Source organism: Chamaea fasciata, unplaced genomic scaffold (assembly GCF_029207755.1).
Source record: "Chamaea fasciata isolate MVZ Bird 193981 ecotype frontalis unplaced genomic scaffold, bChaFas1.0.hap1 SCAF_10, whole genome shotgun sequence".
Classification (NCBI taxonomy): Eukaryota; Metazoa; Chordata; class Aves; order Passeriformes; family Sylviidae; genus Chamaea; species Chamaea fasciata.
Genome location: NW_027094095.1, coordinates 18658474 through 18678330, shown reverse-complemented (window position 1 = coordinate 18678330; position 19857 = coordinate 18658474). Strand labels below are relative to the sequence as shown.

The 19857-nt window shown below is 40.7% G+C and overlaps 1 protein-coding gene across 4 annotated transcripts in view; it reads left to right on the top strand.

The window, feature by feature from the left end:
- Nucleotides 1-9866, top strand: part of PRKACB (protein kinase cAMP-activated catalytic subunit beta) — a 67882-nt gene extending 58016 nt beyond the window's left edge. For all 4 annotated transcript variants that reach the window (XM_066192565.1, XM_066192567.1, XM_066192564.1 and 1 more), the window contains exons 8-10: nucleotides 939-1061; nucleotides 3035-3199; nucleotides 6805-9866. In XM_066192565.1, coding sequence (XP_066048662.1) covers nucleotides 939-1061; nucleotides 3035-3199; nucleotides 6805-6930 — 414 coding nt within the window. In that variant the 3' untranslated portion in view covers nucleotides 6931-9866. The remainder of the gene's footprint in view (nucleotides 1-938; nucleotides 1062-3034; nucleotides 3200-6804) is intronic.
- The last annotated feature ends 9991 nt before the right edge of the window (nucleotides 9867-19857 follow it).

The window sequence follows — 19857 nt, the reverse complement described above, 5'->3', positions numbered from 1 at the left end:
CAAATGGAAAATGTAGAACTGCTTACTCTATAAAGTAATCATAATGCATAATGTTAAATTACACATTTAACGTGTGCTTTAATTGAATTCCCTTTGTAGATGATCAAAAGTGACCACAAATACTTCTGTTTGGGGAAAAATTTGTTGTTGCTTGGGTTTTTCTCCCTGTGCAGCTAAAACAGCAGAAGAAATTGCAATGCATTTACTGCAATATCTTCAAAATAGAATTTCCTGAAAGACTGAGCCTGAGCCCTGAGCTTTGTAAAAAATCTCAGAGAACATATATGAAATACATGTTTTGAAATGAATATATGTTATGAAATATGTTTTTATATATTTGAAATATATTCTTTGCTTTTTGTAACATCGAATAGGACCTACTAATGATTTAAGGTTCAGGCTTTTAAGATCAGATCATAAATGACTCTAACAGCTGCTTAACTAAACACTTAAGCTCTTGTAGCTGGTTAACTACATATGAAACAGAATGTTCCAAAATGCAGATGATCAAGCAAAATGGTGACAGTGTACAATTTAGGATGTGTTGGTATATATGTTTTTATAATGAAATTTCCCTAAACTTTGAAGAATAATCAGTCTGTAACAAGATTGTTTTGATTTCATATAAATAAATAAATGAGTCGTGCCCATTTCTGTCACTTAGGGAATCTTGTCACAGGAGCATAAAAATCACTGATACTTATTACAGGAGTGTGTGCAAAACGGTTTATTTCCATCATTGTTTCACTGTCATTGCTTTGCTAGGTTTTAAGTGTATTGCTGTTGAAATATGTGAGTGCCGGTTTGGTTGGAGTCAGTAAGTTCTGCATTAAATGAACAATAATATATTTGCTTTCTTTGTATTCCATAAATATATACTGAAAATCTTAACCTGTGTTTAAAACTGTACTAACAGTGGCATGTTTCATTTTATTCAGGGTTACAACAAGGCAGTGGATTGGTGGGCATTAGGAGTGTTAATCTATGAAATGGCAGCTGGATATCCCCCATTCTTTGCAGATCAGCCCATTCAAATTTACGAGAAGATTGTGTCTGGCAAGGTGAGTTTTCACTAATGCAGTTGTTTTTATAGAACCTGGTTTTTGGTGGAGGAGATGCAGAATTCACTGGCCACTAGACAGTGAGCAATTTGAAAAGGACCTAGGAGAAGTTTGTGATGTACATTTCATAAGTACAGGCATTGTTACTTGAAAATCAAAGTTAAAAAATCTGTTCCCTGCCTTCAAATTTAAAATGCAAGTTACTAAAATTACAGACATCATGGTATTATATCCTTTTATGCTTGGATTAAACTGATCCAATGACTATTAACAACTACTTAACTGTGTGCTTAATTTGCCTAGCTATTTTCTGTAATTTTTTTTTGCAATTTTTGAGAAGCCCTGAAGAGTTTCCATCATTCCTAGTAGGTCTCTTTACTTCCAGAGTCTTAGAGCTAGGCATGTCAAATGTTCTGTTTGGCTTTCCTTGTTATATATATAATTTTTGAAAAGTGTTTCCAATGTTTCCCTTTTATTTTTCATTAATATCTCTTAGTGTTCTGGATAGCACCAAAATGTAGTTATTCTGTTGTTTCTCCAGCCAGCCAGTGTTGATTCTTCGTGCTCACTTGATCTGTTACAGTTGTTTTCCTCTTAGCCCCTGCATAGACACAGGCTGTGCTGCATCTCAGGTGCCTCTGTAATTCTAATCAGGGGCAGTACCTCAGTAGGCCTGCGGTGCACTGCACTGAGGTTGATTCTTGTTTAATAAAGAAGGTGGTTGGTGGTTGCTCTTTGAAAGGTTTTAGTGTTGTGAACCTTCAGCTGTGTCCATGAGTATACAGGAATTAATTTACAAAGACATATTTTTAAAGAAATCTTTTTCTTCTAAACTAAAAGCAAAATGTTGGGCTTTTTTTGTAGTTTTATCTAATTGGCTTGACATCTGTAAAAGGTCATCTACCTTTTTCACTGAGTCCATGGATGGACTACAGCAGAAACAGCACTAGACATCAACTCTGGAAGGTGTAATTGAGTCCTAGCTAGCAGTTGTTTATAACCTGAGTCTTTCATTTATTTTACCTTATTTGCTTAGTTCTCTACTTAAAAGTTTGAGTTAATATTTCCTTACTTCTCAATAGCCAGGTATTATAGTCATTAAACCTGTGAATTGGTAGGTAAACTGAAGCAGGGTCCTTGATAATTGGACTTCTTGGTTTTTTGAAATGTTTTTGTGTTAAGTAATTCCGTGATCTGTATTTATATCATAACTGATCAACTCAGTATTGGGAGTGTCAAACACTGAGACTGTGAGAATGACAAATACAGCTTTTTCTGACGGTTCTTTTCCCATTCCTTCTCTCTGCCATCTCAAATGGTGTCAGTAGATCATTTGTTAGAAAAACCCTTTGTAATTACATCCCACAAATCATCTTCAAATATCCTTTAGCCAGGTTTGAATGAACTGCAAGTCACTAGTGTGCTATCTTCAAATAGTGCTGTTATGTAAGACTTCTGATGTTGGTGCATTTAGTTATCAGAAACAGATTGCAGTACAGCATAAAGTTCCAGATTGACTTCTCATATATGATTGACAATTATTTCAGAGCATGCTTTGTATATGCTATATACTATGTCTCCTCTGTGTGTGTGTGTGTATATATATAATACAATATAAAAATTTATACCTAGAAAATAGCTGAGAATGTCTTAAGATGATGTGTTGTTAAAACACCCAGTTAAACTTAGTTTTTAGGTCATTGTTGCATTAAATTAATATCTTGCCCCCTAGAAACTTCCAGTTCAGGAAATGGTAGATGAGCAGTGTAATGCTACTGATAAAGCCTTTGTGGAACAGAAATACAAGTGCAGCAATAATCATCTCTCTCTTCATGCATTCCTGCTTGATTTGGTTTTAGAAGAAAGATAGAAAACTGTTTCACTGTTTCCCTTTGTGTGTGAAGTTGGTTCCCTTCACAGGGGAAAGAATCAAATTTGTATCATGTTTTTTAATGTTGTGGGTGTAATTTTAGGTGAGGTTCCCATCACACTTCAGTTCAGACCTAAAGGATCTTCTAAGGAATTTACTCCAGGTAGATTTGACCAAACGATATGGAAATCTCAAGAATGGTGTAAATGACATAAAGAATCACAAGTGGTTTGCAACTACAGATTGGATTGCCATTTATCAGAGAAAGGTAAGACCCTTCCTGGTCAAAATTATTACAGGTCTTTAAGGGATTGAAGTAAATATTCTAATTATTGTGTGACTTTATATCTGTGACTTTAAATTGAGAAAGGGAGAAAGTAGTTTTATCTTTTAAGATTCCAAAGGACATGTATTGATTGAATTATGCTTGTTTCTTCTGGGTATTTTATCCTGGACTCTGTGTACATTCATGTTCTCTTTAACACAGATGTGTGTTAGTCTATTTCTGGATTATCTCAGGATGAGGCATCTTCTGCCTCTCTCACTTTTTATTTAACCCCTGCTATAGTGGCATCTATAAATACTCCTCCACAGCAGAAATGAATTTCTTTTCCTTTCCAGTCAGCTCTTAGCACTCAGACTGTGCTTCAGTGTGGAGGAGCTCAAGCCAAAGCTAGAGCTTTTCTTTTTCTCCTAAAGCAACCTGCTCCCTCTATAAAAAAAAAGCTAGAGAAAAGTGATAATGTTTAAAGAAATTGGTTTGAATTTGAAATGCTAACAGTCTTGGCTATAGAGGCATGAACTTGCTGCTGTAACAGCAGTATTTTAAGGGCCAAACCTAAATACTAACAATAGTTTATAAAAAGAAACTGGTTGTTTGGCTACACAAACTGACAGTAGAGTTGTTGAATTATTCAGTAATGTATTAATTATTAGAAGACAGGGTACAATTAATGCATTCTGTATTCCTTGCACTAAGTACAGATATTTTTAAGAAAATATTCCCCATTGTGGAATTCTAATTATCTGTTCTTCACTTTCTTAATGCCTCTTTGCAAGGCAGATTTATATGCACTGAGATTCATTTGCCAGTATGCTGTTTGGGAACACCCAGGCCCCATAAAATTAACAGTGTTTTAATACTGTGCTAAATATTCTTAACATCGCTAGTGTACTGCTATAGTGAATTGCTTTCACAGAAATAAGAAATATTTTTTAAATGTTAAGAAGTAGTAGAGTCAGAATAGCTATTACTAGATTTAAAGGGTTGTAAAAACTGATACTGAGTAAGTTTGAAGCTTCTAATTATAAAGAATAAATACTGTAATACTGAGGGTCTGAAACAACAGCATGGATTGTAGTATCATTCAAGTCGTCACAGAAATACAGCAATAAACCTTAGGCTTATATTAGTTTTTCACAGTGGCTGTTACCACAGCATGTATTCTCCTGAATAAATGTAGTGTTCCTTAGCAGCTAATGTCATGAGAATGATTTTTTTTCTTTTTTTTTTTAATGCTACAGTCATAAGTAAACCAGTTAATTACTTAATATTTTGGATAAAGAATCACAAAATATGCTGAGTTGGAAGGCACCCATAAGGATCATCCAGTCCCACTCCTGGCCCTGCACAGGACCCCAGGAGTCACACAATGTGCCAGAGAGCGTTGTCCAAGCACTTCTTGAACCTGGCAGGCTGGTGCTGTGACCACTGCCCTGGGGAGCTGCTCCAGTGCCCAGCCACCCTCTGGGTGAAGTCTTCTCCAGATACCCAACCTAAACCTCCCCTGGCTCAGCTTTAGGCCACTCCCTCGGGTCCTGTCACCGAGCAGAGATCAGTGCCTGCCGCTCCCCTTCCCCTCAGGAGGAAGTTGTGACTGCAGTGAGGTCTGCCCTCAGTCTCCTCCAGGCTGAGCAGACCCAGTGCCCTCAGCTGCTCCTCACACAGCTTCCCCTCAAGGCCCTTCACCACCTTTGTTTCCCTCCTTTGGACACTCTCTAAATAGTTTAATGTCCTTCTTGCACTGTGGCACCCAAACCTGCCCCCAGCACTCGAGGTGAGGCTGCCCTCACAATCCCCTCCCCTGCCTGGCTGGTGATGCTGGGCCTGATGCCCTCAGGACACGATTGCTCCTGCTGGCTCTGTTTGCCATCAGCCAGGACCCCCAGGTTCCTTCCACATCTGCCCTCCAGCCTCTTGTCCCCCAGTCTGTCCATACATCCAGGGTAGCCTCATCCCTAGTGCAGGGATCTGGCACTTTCCAATGTTGAACGTCTACACTTGCTGATTGCCTCATCCTTGAATTTGTCAGAGGCTCTCTGCAGGCCCTCCCTGCCCTCCACGGAGTCAACAGCTTCTCCCAGTTTTCTATCGTCTGTGAACTTACTTAGTGTCCCTTCCGTTCCTGCATTCAAATCACTTATGAAGATGTTCAAGAGCACAGGGCCAAGGATTGAGCCCTACAGAACCCCACAAGTGACAGGTCACCAGTCTTATGTCACCCCATTCACTGTAACCTTTTATGCCCAACTTGTGAGCCAGTTGCTCATCCATTGCATGATATGCCATCAAGTCTTCTTTTCTTTGTGTTTCCATATTTATTAACACACTGCCTGATAAGATGATTGTATTGGGCCCAAACAGGTATTTCCACTAAAAAACAGTGTTATCTCCTGCAATCTTTTTTCAGCAATTTCTATAGTGAAAATAATAGGAAAAGGTCTGGCGTGTCTTATTTGAAAGAGTTCTAAAGTTCAAGCGGTAAATGAGATATTTTCTGTGCTCTGAGTTTTGTTGTAAGAGAGTAACTGAAAATCAGTTTAAGACAACACAGAGACAGAGTTCAGGTAATGGTAATGTATGGCTTTGTAGGCTAGGTATGTACACACAGGCTAAATCGCTGAAATATGTATCTTGTTTTAAGAGTGAAAGGACATACACGTGATAATTGCACGCACAAATGGACAAGTTACTGTTATTTCTTGGCAGTGTATGATGGTATTGCCCACAGTCTGGAGTTTACTTTGTGTTAGTCTCTGCTGTACCTCTTGAATTGACTGATTTACTGTACACATGCGACACACCCCCACCATCAGCAGTCTACCTGGGGGCACAGTGTGGTGTGATCCTCTGCCTCAGCTGGAGCTGTGCCTGCCCTGTTTCTTTGTCTCCCCACCATTCTGCCTCTGGCACGCTTACTCCTTGAGATGTTTAGGAGAGAGATACTTTTCTGATTACTTTGTGTTTCCAGGTTTAAATTTGCATCACCTGCATAATTTTGTTGTAATTTTGCTTACTTTATGGTGCAGTCTTTGAGTGACTCCTTCAAGTCATTGCCTGTGTCTCATTGTGGCCAAGTTTGGAGAAGGCTTTCACTTCTCACTTAGGTCCTAGGAGGAACTTCATAAGAGATGCAGAACAAATTCTTTTCCACTTTTATTACGTTCGTTTTTATTTGTAAATAGAAGATTGTTGTTAAGTAGGAGGGAGAGGCAAAAACTTTCCCAAACTTTCCTAAGATTTTTGTGTAGTGGTGGCAATCAATGTACTCCGTGTCCTGTGCTAATGAGCTGGAAGGAGCAGGATCACCTCTGCAAGGAGAGGACTAATCTTTGTTTTGAAGTGAAAGTAATTTTTTAATGATGTCTGTCAGCAAGAGATTAGTCTTGTTCAATTTAGATTCACGCATCTATTCCTGTACCTTCTTAGGTCGTTTTTGTTTATGTGCCACAACTTAAACCTGTAATACCTGATTTCTTGGGAGGATCTGAGAAGTAATGGGAGTATTGCTGTGCTCATTATTACAATGTTAAATCTATTGGTATTTGGCCAGTAACATTTCATGTGCCTTTTTGTGTCTCCTACCAATACAGGTAGAAGCTCCATTCATACCAAAGTGCAGAGGTCCTGGAGATACCAGCAACTTTGATGACTATGAAGAAGAAGATATTCGTGCTTCTCTAACAGAAAAATGTGCAAAAGAATTTGCTGATTTTTAGTAGGAGTAAGAGGACAAGATGACATCAGGGCTCACATTGGGATCTTTGCACTCTGTTAACAGATGAGGTGGAGCTGAGACCATCATATGTCAAAACAGTTACCTAGTTACTTCATTCCACAAAGCTGACTGAGGTCTTTATTGCCATCTTCCATGTGTGCAGTTTGCACCAACCCTTCTAACTAGGCACAATTAAGCAAGCACTGTTTGTGCAGTAACACAGAATAATAGACCACTTTCCTACTTAACTTTGGTTTCTGTCGTTCTTTGTTTCTGTGTATTGTTCATTTTCCCCCTTTGAAATGAAGTAGTTTTTTACCCAAGAATGCTCCATTTTATTTTGAATAATGTATTATTTGTGTGAGTGAAATGGAAGGTGTTGCGGCTAGTGTGATTTAGACTGAAGTGAAAGATAAATGTTGCTTCTAGTCTGTGCCAGCCAATAATTCATGTCTGTCTTGTGTCTGATGCTACAATTTATAATAATTTTTTAGTAGCTCAGACTAAACCTAGCCAACATTTTTAGCATTTTTGAAGGTAGTATTTATCGCCATATAAATGTCTGCTAAATTAACTTAAAAACATTTCTTCCTGGAGGCTGACCAAAATTCAGTAGAATCAATTGGATGGCTTAAGTAGGGGACAGTAGCTAGACCCCGTGCCTTGGTTTTCTACATCCCTGCAGTTTTCGTCACTGCCTCCTTCCTTTGTATTTCCCACCTAGGCAGTAGGCAAGTTGCCATAACCAGACTGTACCATGGAAAGCTTACAGTCTCGTGAGAGGGAGTAATTCCATCTGGTCTGGATTTTGGACCATATTAAACCAAGTCAACTTACCAGCATTTCAGTTGGCAGGTGTGAAATCGCTTGTTTAAGATCAAGAACCCTAAACTCTTGAAGGAAGTTTTGGTCAGTACTGTAGAGAATTCATTTTGATTCACTTTTTCTTCTTTTTTTTTTTTTCTTAATTTTTTAAAAGTAGCCAATGTTTCGGCTCCCTAAGTATTCCTTGCTTCAAGCCTTTTTTGATTAAAAAAGGCATCCACTAGAATAAAAACCACCATGCCACAAAAAGCAAAATGCGCTCTGCCATTAGCTATGAAAAACAAATGGTTTAGCAAATGCAAAATAATGTTCTAGATGCATCGCTGGATGAACACGGTTATTTTTTGTTAGCTGTTAAGAATAAGAGGTTATTGCCAAGTTTTTATTCTGGTATACTATATTAGTAAACTGAGGATGGAGTACTGCTACAATCATTTTCTTTTTAATTACAGCACTTCATTCATGAAGAAAAGAGATCAAGTTTAAAAACTGCAACAGCTGAGTTTATTTTAGTTGCGTTGTGTCTTCATTTCTAACCTACTTTCTTTCAATCAATCAGAATGTATGGTCACACAGATACAAGTATTTGGGTTTAATTATGTTTTGTATACTCTCACCAACTGACTTAAAAGGTATTGCTACCATGTGCTAGCTTTGGGCACTTTTACACATTTATTTCAATGTTAATAATCAGCGGCTCAGCACTTTTTTCAGGGTTGCTTTTAAACTTATTCATAGTAGTTTTATTTGTACACTTGGTTCTGGCTGTCTCAGTGACCTGTCTTAAAACAGCACATCTAAAAGTTTAAACTAGACTCATGTTTTATGACAAATTTACATGCATACAAGGATGACTTGCTTTTTTAAAAAATGAGCTATATTGATACATAGCCATTGGATTTGTTTGAATGCCAGTGGAAATAAACAGCTGGCGTTCCTTCCTTTTAATCTGTACGACGCTCCTAAAAGAAAGGCCTTTGTAGACATTTTACAAAAGAGTATGAAACATACCACCCAATGTTCTGTCTGTTTAGGTTGTTGAGCATTTTTGCACAACGTCATTAGGAGGCTGACACTGAATGCAGTCTTTGTCCACCCATATTTACATACATGCAAGAAAAGTATAAGATACTTTGCTGTAGCAAATTTTATGTAACAAAGATATATCGTCACATTAATAAATTTAAAGAAATCCTTTGTATGAAAATGTTAAAATCTTTTGTATTTCATTTAGACCAAGGACATGCTGCTGTATGCTAGCTGTATGCGATAAATTCTACAGTAACTTTGTTGTCGTTTATGAACTTTAAAAGATTTTAATAAATGTTGGAGATCACAATTTGATTCTGTTATGATTTTAATTTTTAATTATTACATTTATAGTTCTAGAAAGGTTCAGATATTTTTCTGTTCTGTAAAATACTGTATCATTCATCTTGCGTGTACAATAAGACAGAAGTCTAGGAAATCGGTTCTGACGTGTCTGTCTGATATCCAGATTAAATTCTACATGGGCATAAGTGGAAAAGTCATCATAATGCCATGATATTATGCTATTTTTTAATTTTGTGAAAATCCTGTTAGAAAGTAAAACACTTTTCCAATATGGCATAATAGACTTCAGTATGGAAATGAGATTCTATTTTGGAAAAGGAGGGGAAGTGTGCAATTTCCAAGGCATTAGTGAGTACATTTGACAATGTGAGTATTATACAACCCTCTCATTTAAACACAGTCATGAAATATAACTACAGAATATTATGTTACCTGTATTTAATTTGAAAAATCCTTTTCACAATATGGAAAAAATTGTATATCTATGACAGTAGAAGCTTGTTAATTTTACACATTTGAGGAATTAAGTGTTGAACTATATGGTATATTTTAATTGTACTCTAGTTGTATGTAACTTTCATTTCCAACATAAAGGATTGTATCTCATTAAGTAAATTGCTTTTTTTATTATCTTGTCAGTTGCATTAAAACCCTTATTTTTAAATCCTTTAAAGTATTTTACTAATTTTTGCAAATAATTAGATGTTTTTAAGTGCTGCAATAGTGTGCAATAGTAAACATTTATATACAGAAGTGCAAATTAAATTATGTACAACACTTGTGCTGCTTCTTTGTGAATCAGAATGTTGTATGATGAGAGTTGTTGCACCTCCCCACACGTGAGCAGGGTTTGAGAGCAAGAGGAAAAGGTTATGAAACCTACTATATCTATGAGTTGGGGCACATTAAGCTTTACACTAACTAGGGTGTCTGGAGAAGGTGGTGTGGAGAACATTAAAGGCACTATGAGAAGTCTTGGACTTCTTAGACAATCAAAAGCAAGCAAGGTGATCATTAGCTTCAGTATTGTTCGTCTTTATATTCTTTTCATTCAGATTCGATGCTTTTTATTAAAGATAATTGCCTGTTTTTAAACTGTCTGCAGATCCCGCTGTACAAACTTTGTGCTGTGTCTCATTGTGCTGTGAAACAACTGATAGAAGTAAAGAGTGTTCATGGTCTTGGCATTGTCTGTCTTGAGGCTTTTTCTGCAAGTGGTGTTTGGAGAGGCTCTGGTGCCTGCTCTGTAATGCAGCTCCTCCTCTTGCCACTGTCTGAGCCAAGCTGTGGCCTCTGTGCTTCTGCTGCTGTACGCCTGCGACTGCGGTGTTGTGTTCTTGGTTTCCTGGTACTACTGCTACTTTACATTTTAAAGACCTTTGTACTTTTTCTAAAGCTGAGCTAAAAAAACTGCGAAAATACTGTCTTCTGCTTTTACTACAGCTCCTAAACAAGCACAGCATGCTGAGCCACAGATTTGAAGGTGTCATTCAAATCTGTTTCATCTGATTTGCTGCCTAAGGAGGACTTATCCCAGATCAGAATTGAAGAACCATTCCATAAGAAACTGGTAAAAAATTCCATTCTCCAGCTGAGGTGTATATAGCTGATCTGGATCTGTTTGATGATATTAAAAAAAGAAAGTTTGACCACCACAGTTTTACAAGTGTGGGTCTTGCATACATTTTAAAAATGTTTTTAATGGAAAGCTTGAGGTATTGACTGATTTAAGTTCTTTAACAGAAAGGTAAAGTACAAGCACCTAACATCAAGCTGGGCAGTAGAAGAGTTAGAGCTCCGCAAGAATGTTTAGATGCCTTATAGATAGTAAATGTTTGTCTTCTTACACAGGGGTTATATGAAGTGTTGGATTTTTTTAGAAGTGTAAGATGGGTGCCTAGAGGCAAGACAGGATCTCAAGATATCTTCCCTTTCTAACTTCTGAATTTGATGATGAATAAAAGTATGAATTAAATCTGAGATCTAGTCATATTTTCACCTTCTTTGGTTGTTTGGATTTGGGGAGGGATATCATATGATAAAAAGGGATGCCTGAAGGAAACTTGCAAATATTGAAAATGTATTTTATTCTTATAATTGTCTACTACAAAAAGTGTAATCCCTCAGTGGGATAAAAACAGCTTGAGGTTTCTATGACATCATTTGGATCAGTTCCCAACAGTGTTTCAAAGCCAGTAAAAATTCCTTTAGAATCCTTACAGCTTCATTGTGCTGTTCCCTCCCTTGGAGGGTCAAGTAAAAATGTCTTTGCAAAAACATATTTCTAAAAATTGTGTACGTTTGGCTCTTTGCTTTGAAGCTTAAAAGAGACATACTTGTGTTCATTGACATGAGCTGCTGGTCAGTGAAGCATGAATGGAAGAGCCAGTGACTTGCACATTTCTTACTGCTGCTCAGCTTACAGGTCTAGATTTTGATGGATCACACAGTGGCAATCTAATGTCTGATGGCAAGGCTGCAGCACAAAAACTTCGGGATGAAGAACTTGGAGTTTGAGGAAGGGAGGTCAGTGATCCATTCCATTTGTATACAACCACAGAAACAGGTGTTTTCCTTTGCTGGGAGGTCGTTATCAGAGACTTCTTCCTTTGCCTTTGCTTCCAAGGTGCGGTGGAAGATTAGAGAGGACACAGCTGTAGCTATGTGGACACAAATGGAGCAAGCTCTCAGCAGCCTGGCAAGCAGTGTGGTACGTTCTGAGTGTGTTCAGTAAGTTCCAGGAAAAAATACTGCTGACTAGGGCAACAGAGAAAATTGGAGTGCTGGAAAAGCTTGGTGAACTGAAATTCTTCCCCCAACAAGGTAATTTGATTCAGTTGAAGAAAAAAAAACTATCCAAGACCTCACTTAGATGTGGTGGTGTATTAATCCTTTGGTCTACACAGCAATATCACAAGAATACTAGAAGTATTGCTTTTTACTTTGTATCTACATTGCTACTTTGAATGTGTATGTAGTTATCTAAGTAACAGTTCAACAAAAATGAATGCATGATTGGGATGTCCTTTCACTTTCTCCTGTCTTTGCCATCACGCTTCTACTTGATGTTTGCATGAACTGGGGATCTGAGTGTCAGAACTCTGTTAATGATACATAACACATGATCTCACAGGCATGTTAATTCAGGTTAAGTATCTGTTTTCAACTGCCCCCCTACAAAAATGGCACTGTGTGTCCTCAGTTAATACATTATTTCTCTTCTTCTCTGGCCATATACATTGGGAAGTGTCCATCTGGCAGGCTTACTTACCAGTGGGAAAAACTGAGAGAGGAACTGAGCAGGCAGCCTTTGTAAAAACATCCCATTGTAGCAGAAACAGGATCACAGTGGCGGAACATGTGATATAACGTGCATGTCGTGATACAGTTTGTTAGTGCAAGCACATGAATTCATATCCAGAGTGGTTCTACTTCCTCAGAACTATCTGCTCTGTGTTTGGGACATAACCCAGGGCCTTGGCTCCAGGAGGACATGCACTCCAGAGAGCCACCTCCCAAGGCCACAGCACCCAGCTCATGGATTCTGGAAAGGAATTACAGAGCGGGACTGAGTTTGCTGCAAGGGATGTTTCCTGCCAAGAGAAGTATTGCAGGGAATTCTGGGAGGAAAATAACTCCCTAAAGTCTCATAAACTTATTTGGTCTTTTTTAAAACCTCTCAAGGAAACCTGAAATATCAGCACAAATGCTTTTTCCCTTGGGATTTGTACAACACAAACCTCTGCTTTAGGGTATACCTAGTATTATGTCTGAAGTTATTAAGCTGGTCTTAATTCTGCGACTACTTATCGACTAACAGAACTCAACTCGGACTTTTCTTGAACTTTTTTTTAATGCTTCAGATTACTGCAAAATCCTGTCAACTAAAATCATAAAAGTAGGTGGTCTTTAAGGTCCCTTCCAACCCAGAGTATTCTATGATTGCACCTTCAGGAGCTCTCCATAACCAAGTGCTCTAGTTACGTTTATTTGCCAGTAGATGTCACATTTACGTGGTGTGGAATGCTGTGTAAGAAATGTCAGCTGCAGAGCACTGTAGGAACAAGAGATTTGGAAAATATTTAGGAGCAGTAGGGAATGAAAAGTTTAGATTGTACCAGTCACATAAAATGTCAGGTAATAATACGTGCAATACCAACCATGAGTATTTGTTCTTTGTGTATTAGTAGATACTGCCTTTAAATCCTTTTAGAGTTAATAGTTGCAATATTTTTTCCTGGTTTTCCTATCAGCATGAGCAAAAAAGGAGGTTTTGACACTAATTTGTACAAAAACATTTTTTCATAATACATATTATTGCATGGACTATATGAAAGTGTCACAAAAAATCCCTGATTGATAGTTCATATTTTCATTTGAAACTAGAACCAGAGGGGAGTGTCTGTACTAATAGCCCACAATCATACTTCTGTTTAATGTGCAATTGAAAGTTCAGAAATACACTGTGTTTAACCAAAGATTGTCACCATTAAAAATTGAAAATGTTCCTAAGCTGATTTGTTAAACAAATAGTATTTACAGTACAGTGGATATAAAATTTTGAGTTGGATAATAATCAAATTTAGATATATCTCTACTAATTACGTTTACAGGCAAAAGAACAACTGTTTATATTTTTCTGAATTATGTGATCACCAGAGCAGTTGGAGAACAGGTTACAGCAAATGTGCTCTTGAGATCACCTGTGATCAGAGCCTCATCAACCAATTTAAGAACTCAGTAAGTTTTTAAATGATCGGTTTAACTGATCTTAATGCAGAACTGTTGAATGTCATGTCTGCTCGTGTTCAGATGCAGATCTGGGTCTGGATTATATCAAAGGAGAGAGTAGAGGGGAAAACAGAGTCACCCAATGCGTGACCGGAACATTTGCCCCCCTGGAGCAGCGGTTCCTTTCTTGCAGTCTATTTTGGCAGCCACTGTCCACCAAAGCAGTGTGTGCATGCTTTGAGCTTGCATATTGACATACAGATTGTAGGGATGTCATTTCTTCTGGTCTGCTCACAGTTCGGTGCCTAAGAACAGACAGAGCAGCCATGAATTCCCCCAACAGAACCAGTAACTGAGAGCTGCAGAAAATGTCATTCCTGGGTCTGGGGTGCTGTCAGGGGGCAGAGGAGCAGCATCCTCCAAAGATGTGCAAAGAATGGAATGCCAGACTCTGGTCTTCCACACCTGGCATCACTTCTGGGAGTTACACCAAAATAACAACATGGAGAGAAGATGCCAGTATTTACTAAGACACAGTCCCTTTACTAATCCTAAAAATCTGAATATTTCTGATAATCATGTTCTTCACTTCTGGCAGAAAAACTTGCCAGCGAAGTGGGGAAAAAAAACTCTAGCACTAATTTTTACAATGTACTGATTGAAATATAGTTGAGATTTCTGCTTGTATTTTGTTGCCACATTTCTGTCTGTAACGGTGTTTTTCTGAGTGCATCACCATGTTGTGCTTTCTCATTTGCCTCACTTCATACAACCAAGTGCTACATTTTAGATTTCCCAGAGAGGTAGTAGCTATTTCACTGAGATGTCTGAGCCGTGTTTATATAAAATGGTTTTATCAGGCTGGATTCTCTTTAACAGTGCTGGTATTTCATATGAATACTTTTTGTAAGCTTCCTGCTACATTATTACAAGCTGGGCAAATATGTGGCAGGTATTACTGCTAGTATGGGTGCAATGGGGTGTGTTTTATACAATGAAATATGAAGTATAAGCTTTAAAATAACAAAGGTTTAAGTCTAGACAGAAGCTTTATTAAATATGAGCAGCTACCACAATAAGGAGTTGCACAATAAAATAAGTAGGGCAGGAAATTCTCAGTGAAGGGGATATAATTCACATGCAGGAAGATTTGTTTAAACAATTCAGTCTTGGAGAAAAGAGGAGGCAAAAGCAGAAAGGTATCACTGGCCTTGCATTGTAGTCAGCTTCTGCATTGGTTCATTTTTAGGCTGCTATGAAGAGGGTGCAACGCAAGTCATCTTATTGGAGATCCATATGATTATGAAAAAAAAGGTCGGGTAATGCATATTGTATAAAAAGTGCTTTAGGATACTGAAGCAAAGGTTTCAGGGCCTCCCCACCAGGACAAAAGCGAGATCTGTGCCCCCCTGCCTGATCAGTGAGTCTGTGCTGGTCCCCTCAGGCTGGCAGCCAGGAGCTATCACTGATCCAGCACTGGGCACCTGCAGAGCTCTCAGCCTGACAGCCAGAGCTTTCACAAAAGGTTGTGCACAGGCACAGACCCTGTTCTTCACCTTGTAAGGGTGTACTCAGGGCCTGTATGGAAGGTAAGTTGAGGCCGACTGACTGCTGTGCTCTGACTTTGTGTTTAACACACACTGTGACATAACTGCCTCGAAAACCAGTGCCAGGCTGGTACCAAGTCACTCTACTGCATTCTGGCCATGGGTTTTCTGCCTCCCTTCCCTCCTCGCTTGCTTAACACCACTGCAATCTTTAGGCTTTTGTCTAGGCTTTATGCAGAACTTCAGAGCAACATGACAATAGCCAGCCATGCAAAACACTCTTGCAAGTCAGAAGGGGACTGTGAAGAAGACACAGCATGGTTTTTGGAGGACCTTTCTGGCCAAGACAGGAACTGAAGAGAGGCACTTCACTGCTGGACTCCATGGGCTAGGTACTATCTCTCATTCTTCTGTGGAGTGTGGAAGTGGGGAAGGGAGAGCAGGGCACATATTAAGCTGTAGATACTGTGGAGAAAGGTAACTGGCAAATTTCCATTCAAGCCAACTAAAAAGATTATGGACAGGGGTGGGAAAAAGACCTTAAGTGAGGAAAGACGGTTTTCTGAGAGTAAAGTGCTAGAAAGGTGAAACTGGACCAGTAACAGGGAATTTTTCCTCTTTCTGGGTAGATAGTACTTGCCAGGAACTGTGGAAAAGATCCTTAGTTACTTATCAGTCCAAGGATGTCTCAAATCATCAGTACCATATCGGTGTGATAAAAGTGTGGTGTGGAGTAAGGGGCCATTCAGAGCAGACTGGAAAGGGAGAAGGGACTGCTGAGACCCTACTGCAGCCCCGGGTGCAGCTCCAAATGTCCTCTCCTGGAAGGTGGATGTACAGAAAGGAGAAGGGGGAACAAGATCAGAAAATGCAGACCATAAAAGGGCTGTGGTCTATATAAGCTGAGTCTATATAAGAATGTAAATACCAGAGAAACAGAGAAGTCAAATATTAAACGAAACAATATTAAAATAAAGGTTATTACTACAGGAACACACAGATATAAAGTGCATATATATTTTTCAAGTTGTAGATTAAAATTTCTTAATCCCCAGCAATAGGGAGCTGGACAGAGCCTTTCTGCCGGGCAGGGTGGGGTGAGATGCTTTATGGGCCCCAAGTCAGTGCTGGGTGTGAATGGGCTTGTGTGAGGGCTTGGCTGTGATGCCAGGAGATCACACCCCATGGCCTGGACGGTCCCTTTTCAGTCTTGTATTGCTAGGAAGGAAATGATGCAAAAGGGATTTTTAGACTGTTGTTAGTAATTGACTGGACAAAGCTATACATTAATTCAGTTTGCCGGGCAAGCTGGCGTCTTACACCCATGCCACTTTCACACTCCTGACAAAAGTTACTTAGAAACAGCCTGGCTTCATTGGATTCCCGTGCCGCAAGTGCTGTGCATTAGAAGGAACTGAGGATTTTTTTGGTCGCCAGCCACATCTGGATGATTTTTGGTCGCCAGCCACATCTGGATGAAATCTCTCTGGTTTACTTTCTTCCTCTCAGTGAGCAGCAGGAACCACAAACGATCGCGGCCAGCCCCGAAATGTCTCCCTGAAAACCCAGAGGAGAAGCGAGCACGTTGCAGCGTTTGTTCCACGCTGCGGTTCGGTACCGGCGGCACCGGCAGCCCCAGAGCCGCCCCCGCTGCTCCCGCCGGGGCCGCGAGGGGAAGGCGCGCCCGGGGCGGCCCCCGCGGGACTACAACTCCCAGCAGCCCCCGCGCCGCCGCGCCGGGCGGCTCGCGGCCTGCATGGCCTCCCCTGCCGCGGGCTCGGGGTTTTCCCTCGGGCCCCGAGGGCTCTGAAACATTCGGTCGTTGTTGGCAAAGAAATTCGTGTTTTACACAGGGCTGGATCCATTCTACTCTGCAGAATGCCACCTCATCGAAAGGGGCTTCCCTCCGTGAGAAAGCACACAAGTCCTGTGCTATTTTCTCAGTCAGCATCTCCAATGAATGCGTTTAGCGATTTTTTTTTTTTTTTTTTTCCCGAGGGTACTGGAATAAAGACGGTTCAAAGGAGTTTTTTGAGCTCTGGGGAGCTGAAATTCAGTACCCTCTGTATAGCTAACAGCGTGCTACACTCTCCCTTGCCACATGTACTGTGCATTTTATCTTCTACTCTTTCATTGCCATGGACAAAACAAAAGCATCGCTTTGCAGTAGGAAACTGGCATTTTTCAATACCCAGAAAACAGGGTCCACTGGTGTCCGATACCTGCACTGACCTTTGTGTGTTTCCCCTCACGTCTGCAGAAGTTCAGACGCACACAGGATAGATCCCCTGACCTAGATCTACCTACCCTGGTCTCACTTGGTCACCTGCAAGGCTTGGAAACCTTTCTTTTTTTGGCCAGAAGTGGGATGCAAATAGTCAAACAAAAGGCTAATTCACTTTTCTGCTTTATCTCCCTCCAGACATAATTTCATTATAATTAAATTACCTTACCCCAATGAATAAAAATACAAGCCACAGATCATATTCCACACTGAATTTTTCCACAACCCATTTCCTTAAAAATTCCTGTCTTTGCTGTTCAAGGTCCTCTAGAAGGAATGCATGCACTGTGTGAGCCTCACTTTGAATACTCAAAGGATCAACTGAAGAACATGATGAAAGGGAGAATGTGAGTAAAATAGCTCGTTTATATTTGTATCCTCAAATGTCAGTTCATTACCAAAGTTAGAAACCAGCTGATGCAGAAAACTCATTATTGCTTCATTTAGAATGTTTATTTCTTTAGAGACAAAGAAGAATTGCCTTGCTTGGCTCACTTGTCCAACACAAATATGCCACGTTTTACACTCCACTTTGGGATGGGAAGTAATGAGGGTTTTGTTTAGGGCACAGTGCACTTAATCCTCTGTTTATTTTGTTTATCTGCGTTTATTTGAATCCCAAAGCAGTGAGGACTGTTAGTGCCCTCTGTTCCCAATGCTTCTGTCAATACTTGAGTGCCGTTACTTGCAAAGCTCCTGCAAGCTCTAGTTGTTTATCTGACAGCACGTAAGTAAGACAAAATGAAGTGGTTTGGGAGGCCCTGTCTACAGTCCTTTGCCCAAAAGTTCACTTTTCTGGTAATTTAGTGCTTGTACTGTGTCCAGTTAGGTGACCTGGATCTCCATGCAGCCAGGGTGAGTGAGTTTTGTCTGGCAGGGAGCACCTGGGACCGCCCCATGCGCCCACTCTAGTGGCCAAGCAGGCTCTGTCTGTCTATGCCAGCCTGGGCACTCGTGTCAGAGCTCTGTGGAAATCAGGCTGGAGTCACCAGCAGGTTCTGTGCAAATCCCCAGGTAATTTTTAATGTCCCCTTTCCCTTGCAGCAAACAGCAGGAGTGTAATTTGAGTGACTTGACTCAGAAGAAAATTTTTCACGTAAAACATCCCACAAATTTGAAGTAACCCAGCCTGTTAAGGATAATCAAAAGGTCACAGCATCTGAGTAGTGGCTGGCATGCAGCCCTAGCTGCAAAGCCTGTGTGTAGCGAAAGTAGGGTGTGTTGATAGTCCTTGCTTGATTTCCCTTACACTGACAGTGTATCTAGGTAATGCTTATATGCCATTAGTAAACATCAGCAATCAAGGAAATACTGAAGAGATTTAAAAATGGTGTAAAAAGAAAAGAAGATGTGTTGTTGCTAGAAAAACATGACAACTTTTGCATTAAACTCTGTGGGTGAGATTTTATTGCCAGTGCAACACTTTGTAAGCTCTCTGAGTTGATTCTTTCTGTACGGTAAATCCCGTGGGTATGATCTCCGTGTGAAATAAAGTCTGGAGCTTAGACGAGTAAGATCTGCAGACGCAGTGCGTCCATCTCCTCTCTTTCCCCAGTGCCGGCGGTGGCCCGGTGGGGGTGACTCGCTTGTGCTGTCCTTGGTCACTGCCCTTTCGGAACACCCGAGCCTGTAGTTGCACGAGTTCCACAGAAAGCCAAGTGTCTGCTACTCACATACGTGTAGACGAACTCATTCTAGGAATGAATTTTTGTAACTTTATCAATTCTCCAACATCTGGCGACTTCTTTTTCCTACTTTGTGTAAAATTTCCTCGGCTTGGTACTGTATCCTTCAACAACTAGGGATTTGCTTCCTTTCCGTTCCCTCTTACACCCCGCTTTGCAGGAGGAGTAGAAATGTCCACAAGGAGGCCCCAAGAAGCTCAAGTCATGAACCGAGCCCCGAGCGCTTCTCTCCGGCAGGTCCGCGCCAGCCCACGCGGCTCCCCCGGCCCGCGGTTCCCCCGCAGGTAAGCGCAGCCCGGGGCATGGGATGGGATCGGCTCGGCGGAGGCGTCGCTCCGTGCCCCGGCCCGCTGCCGCCCGCGGCCCGCCGCTCCCCGCGGTGCCCTCCCGCGCCGGGCGGGGCCGGGCTGCGGCGGGGGGTCCCGCGGCGCGGCGCCTTTAACGCGGCGGCCATGACGCGGGCGGTCCGCGCGTGGCGGCCGCGTCACGGGGCCGGGCGGGGCCGCTCCCGGTGTCACTCG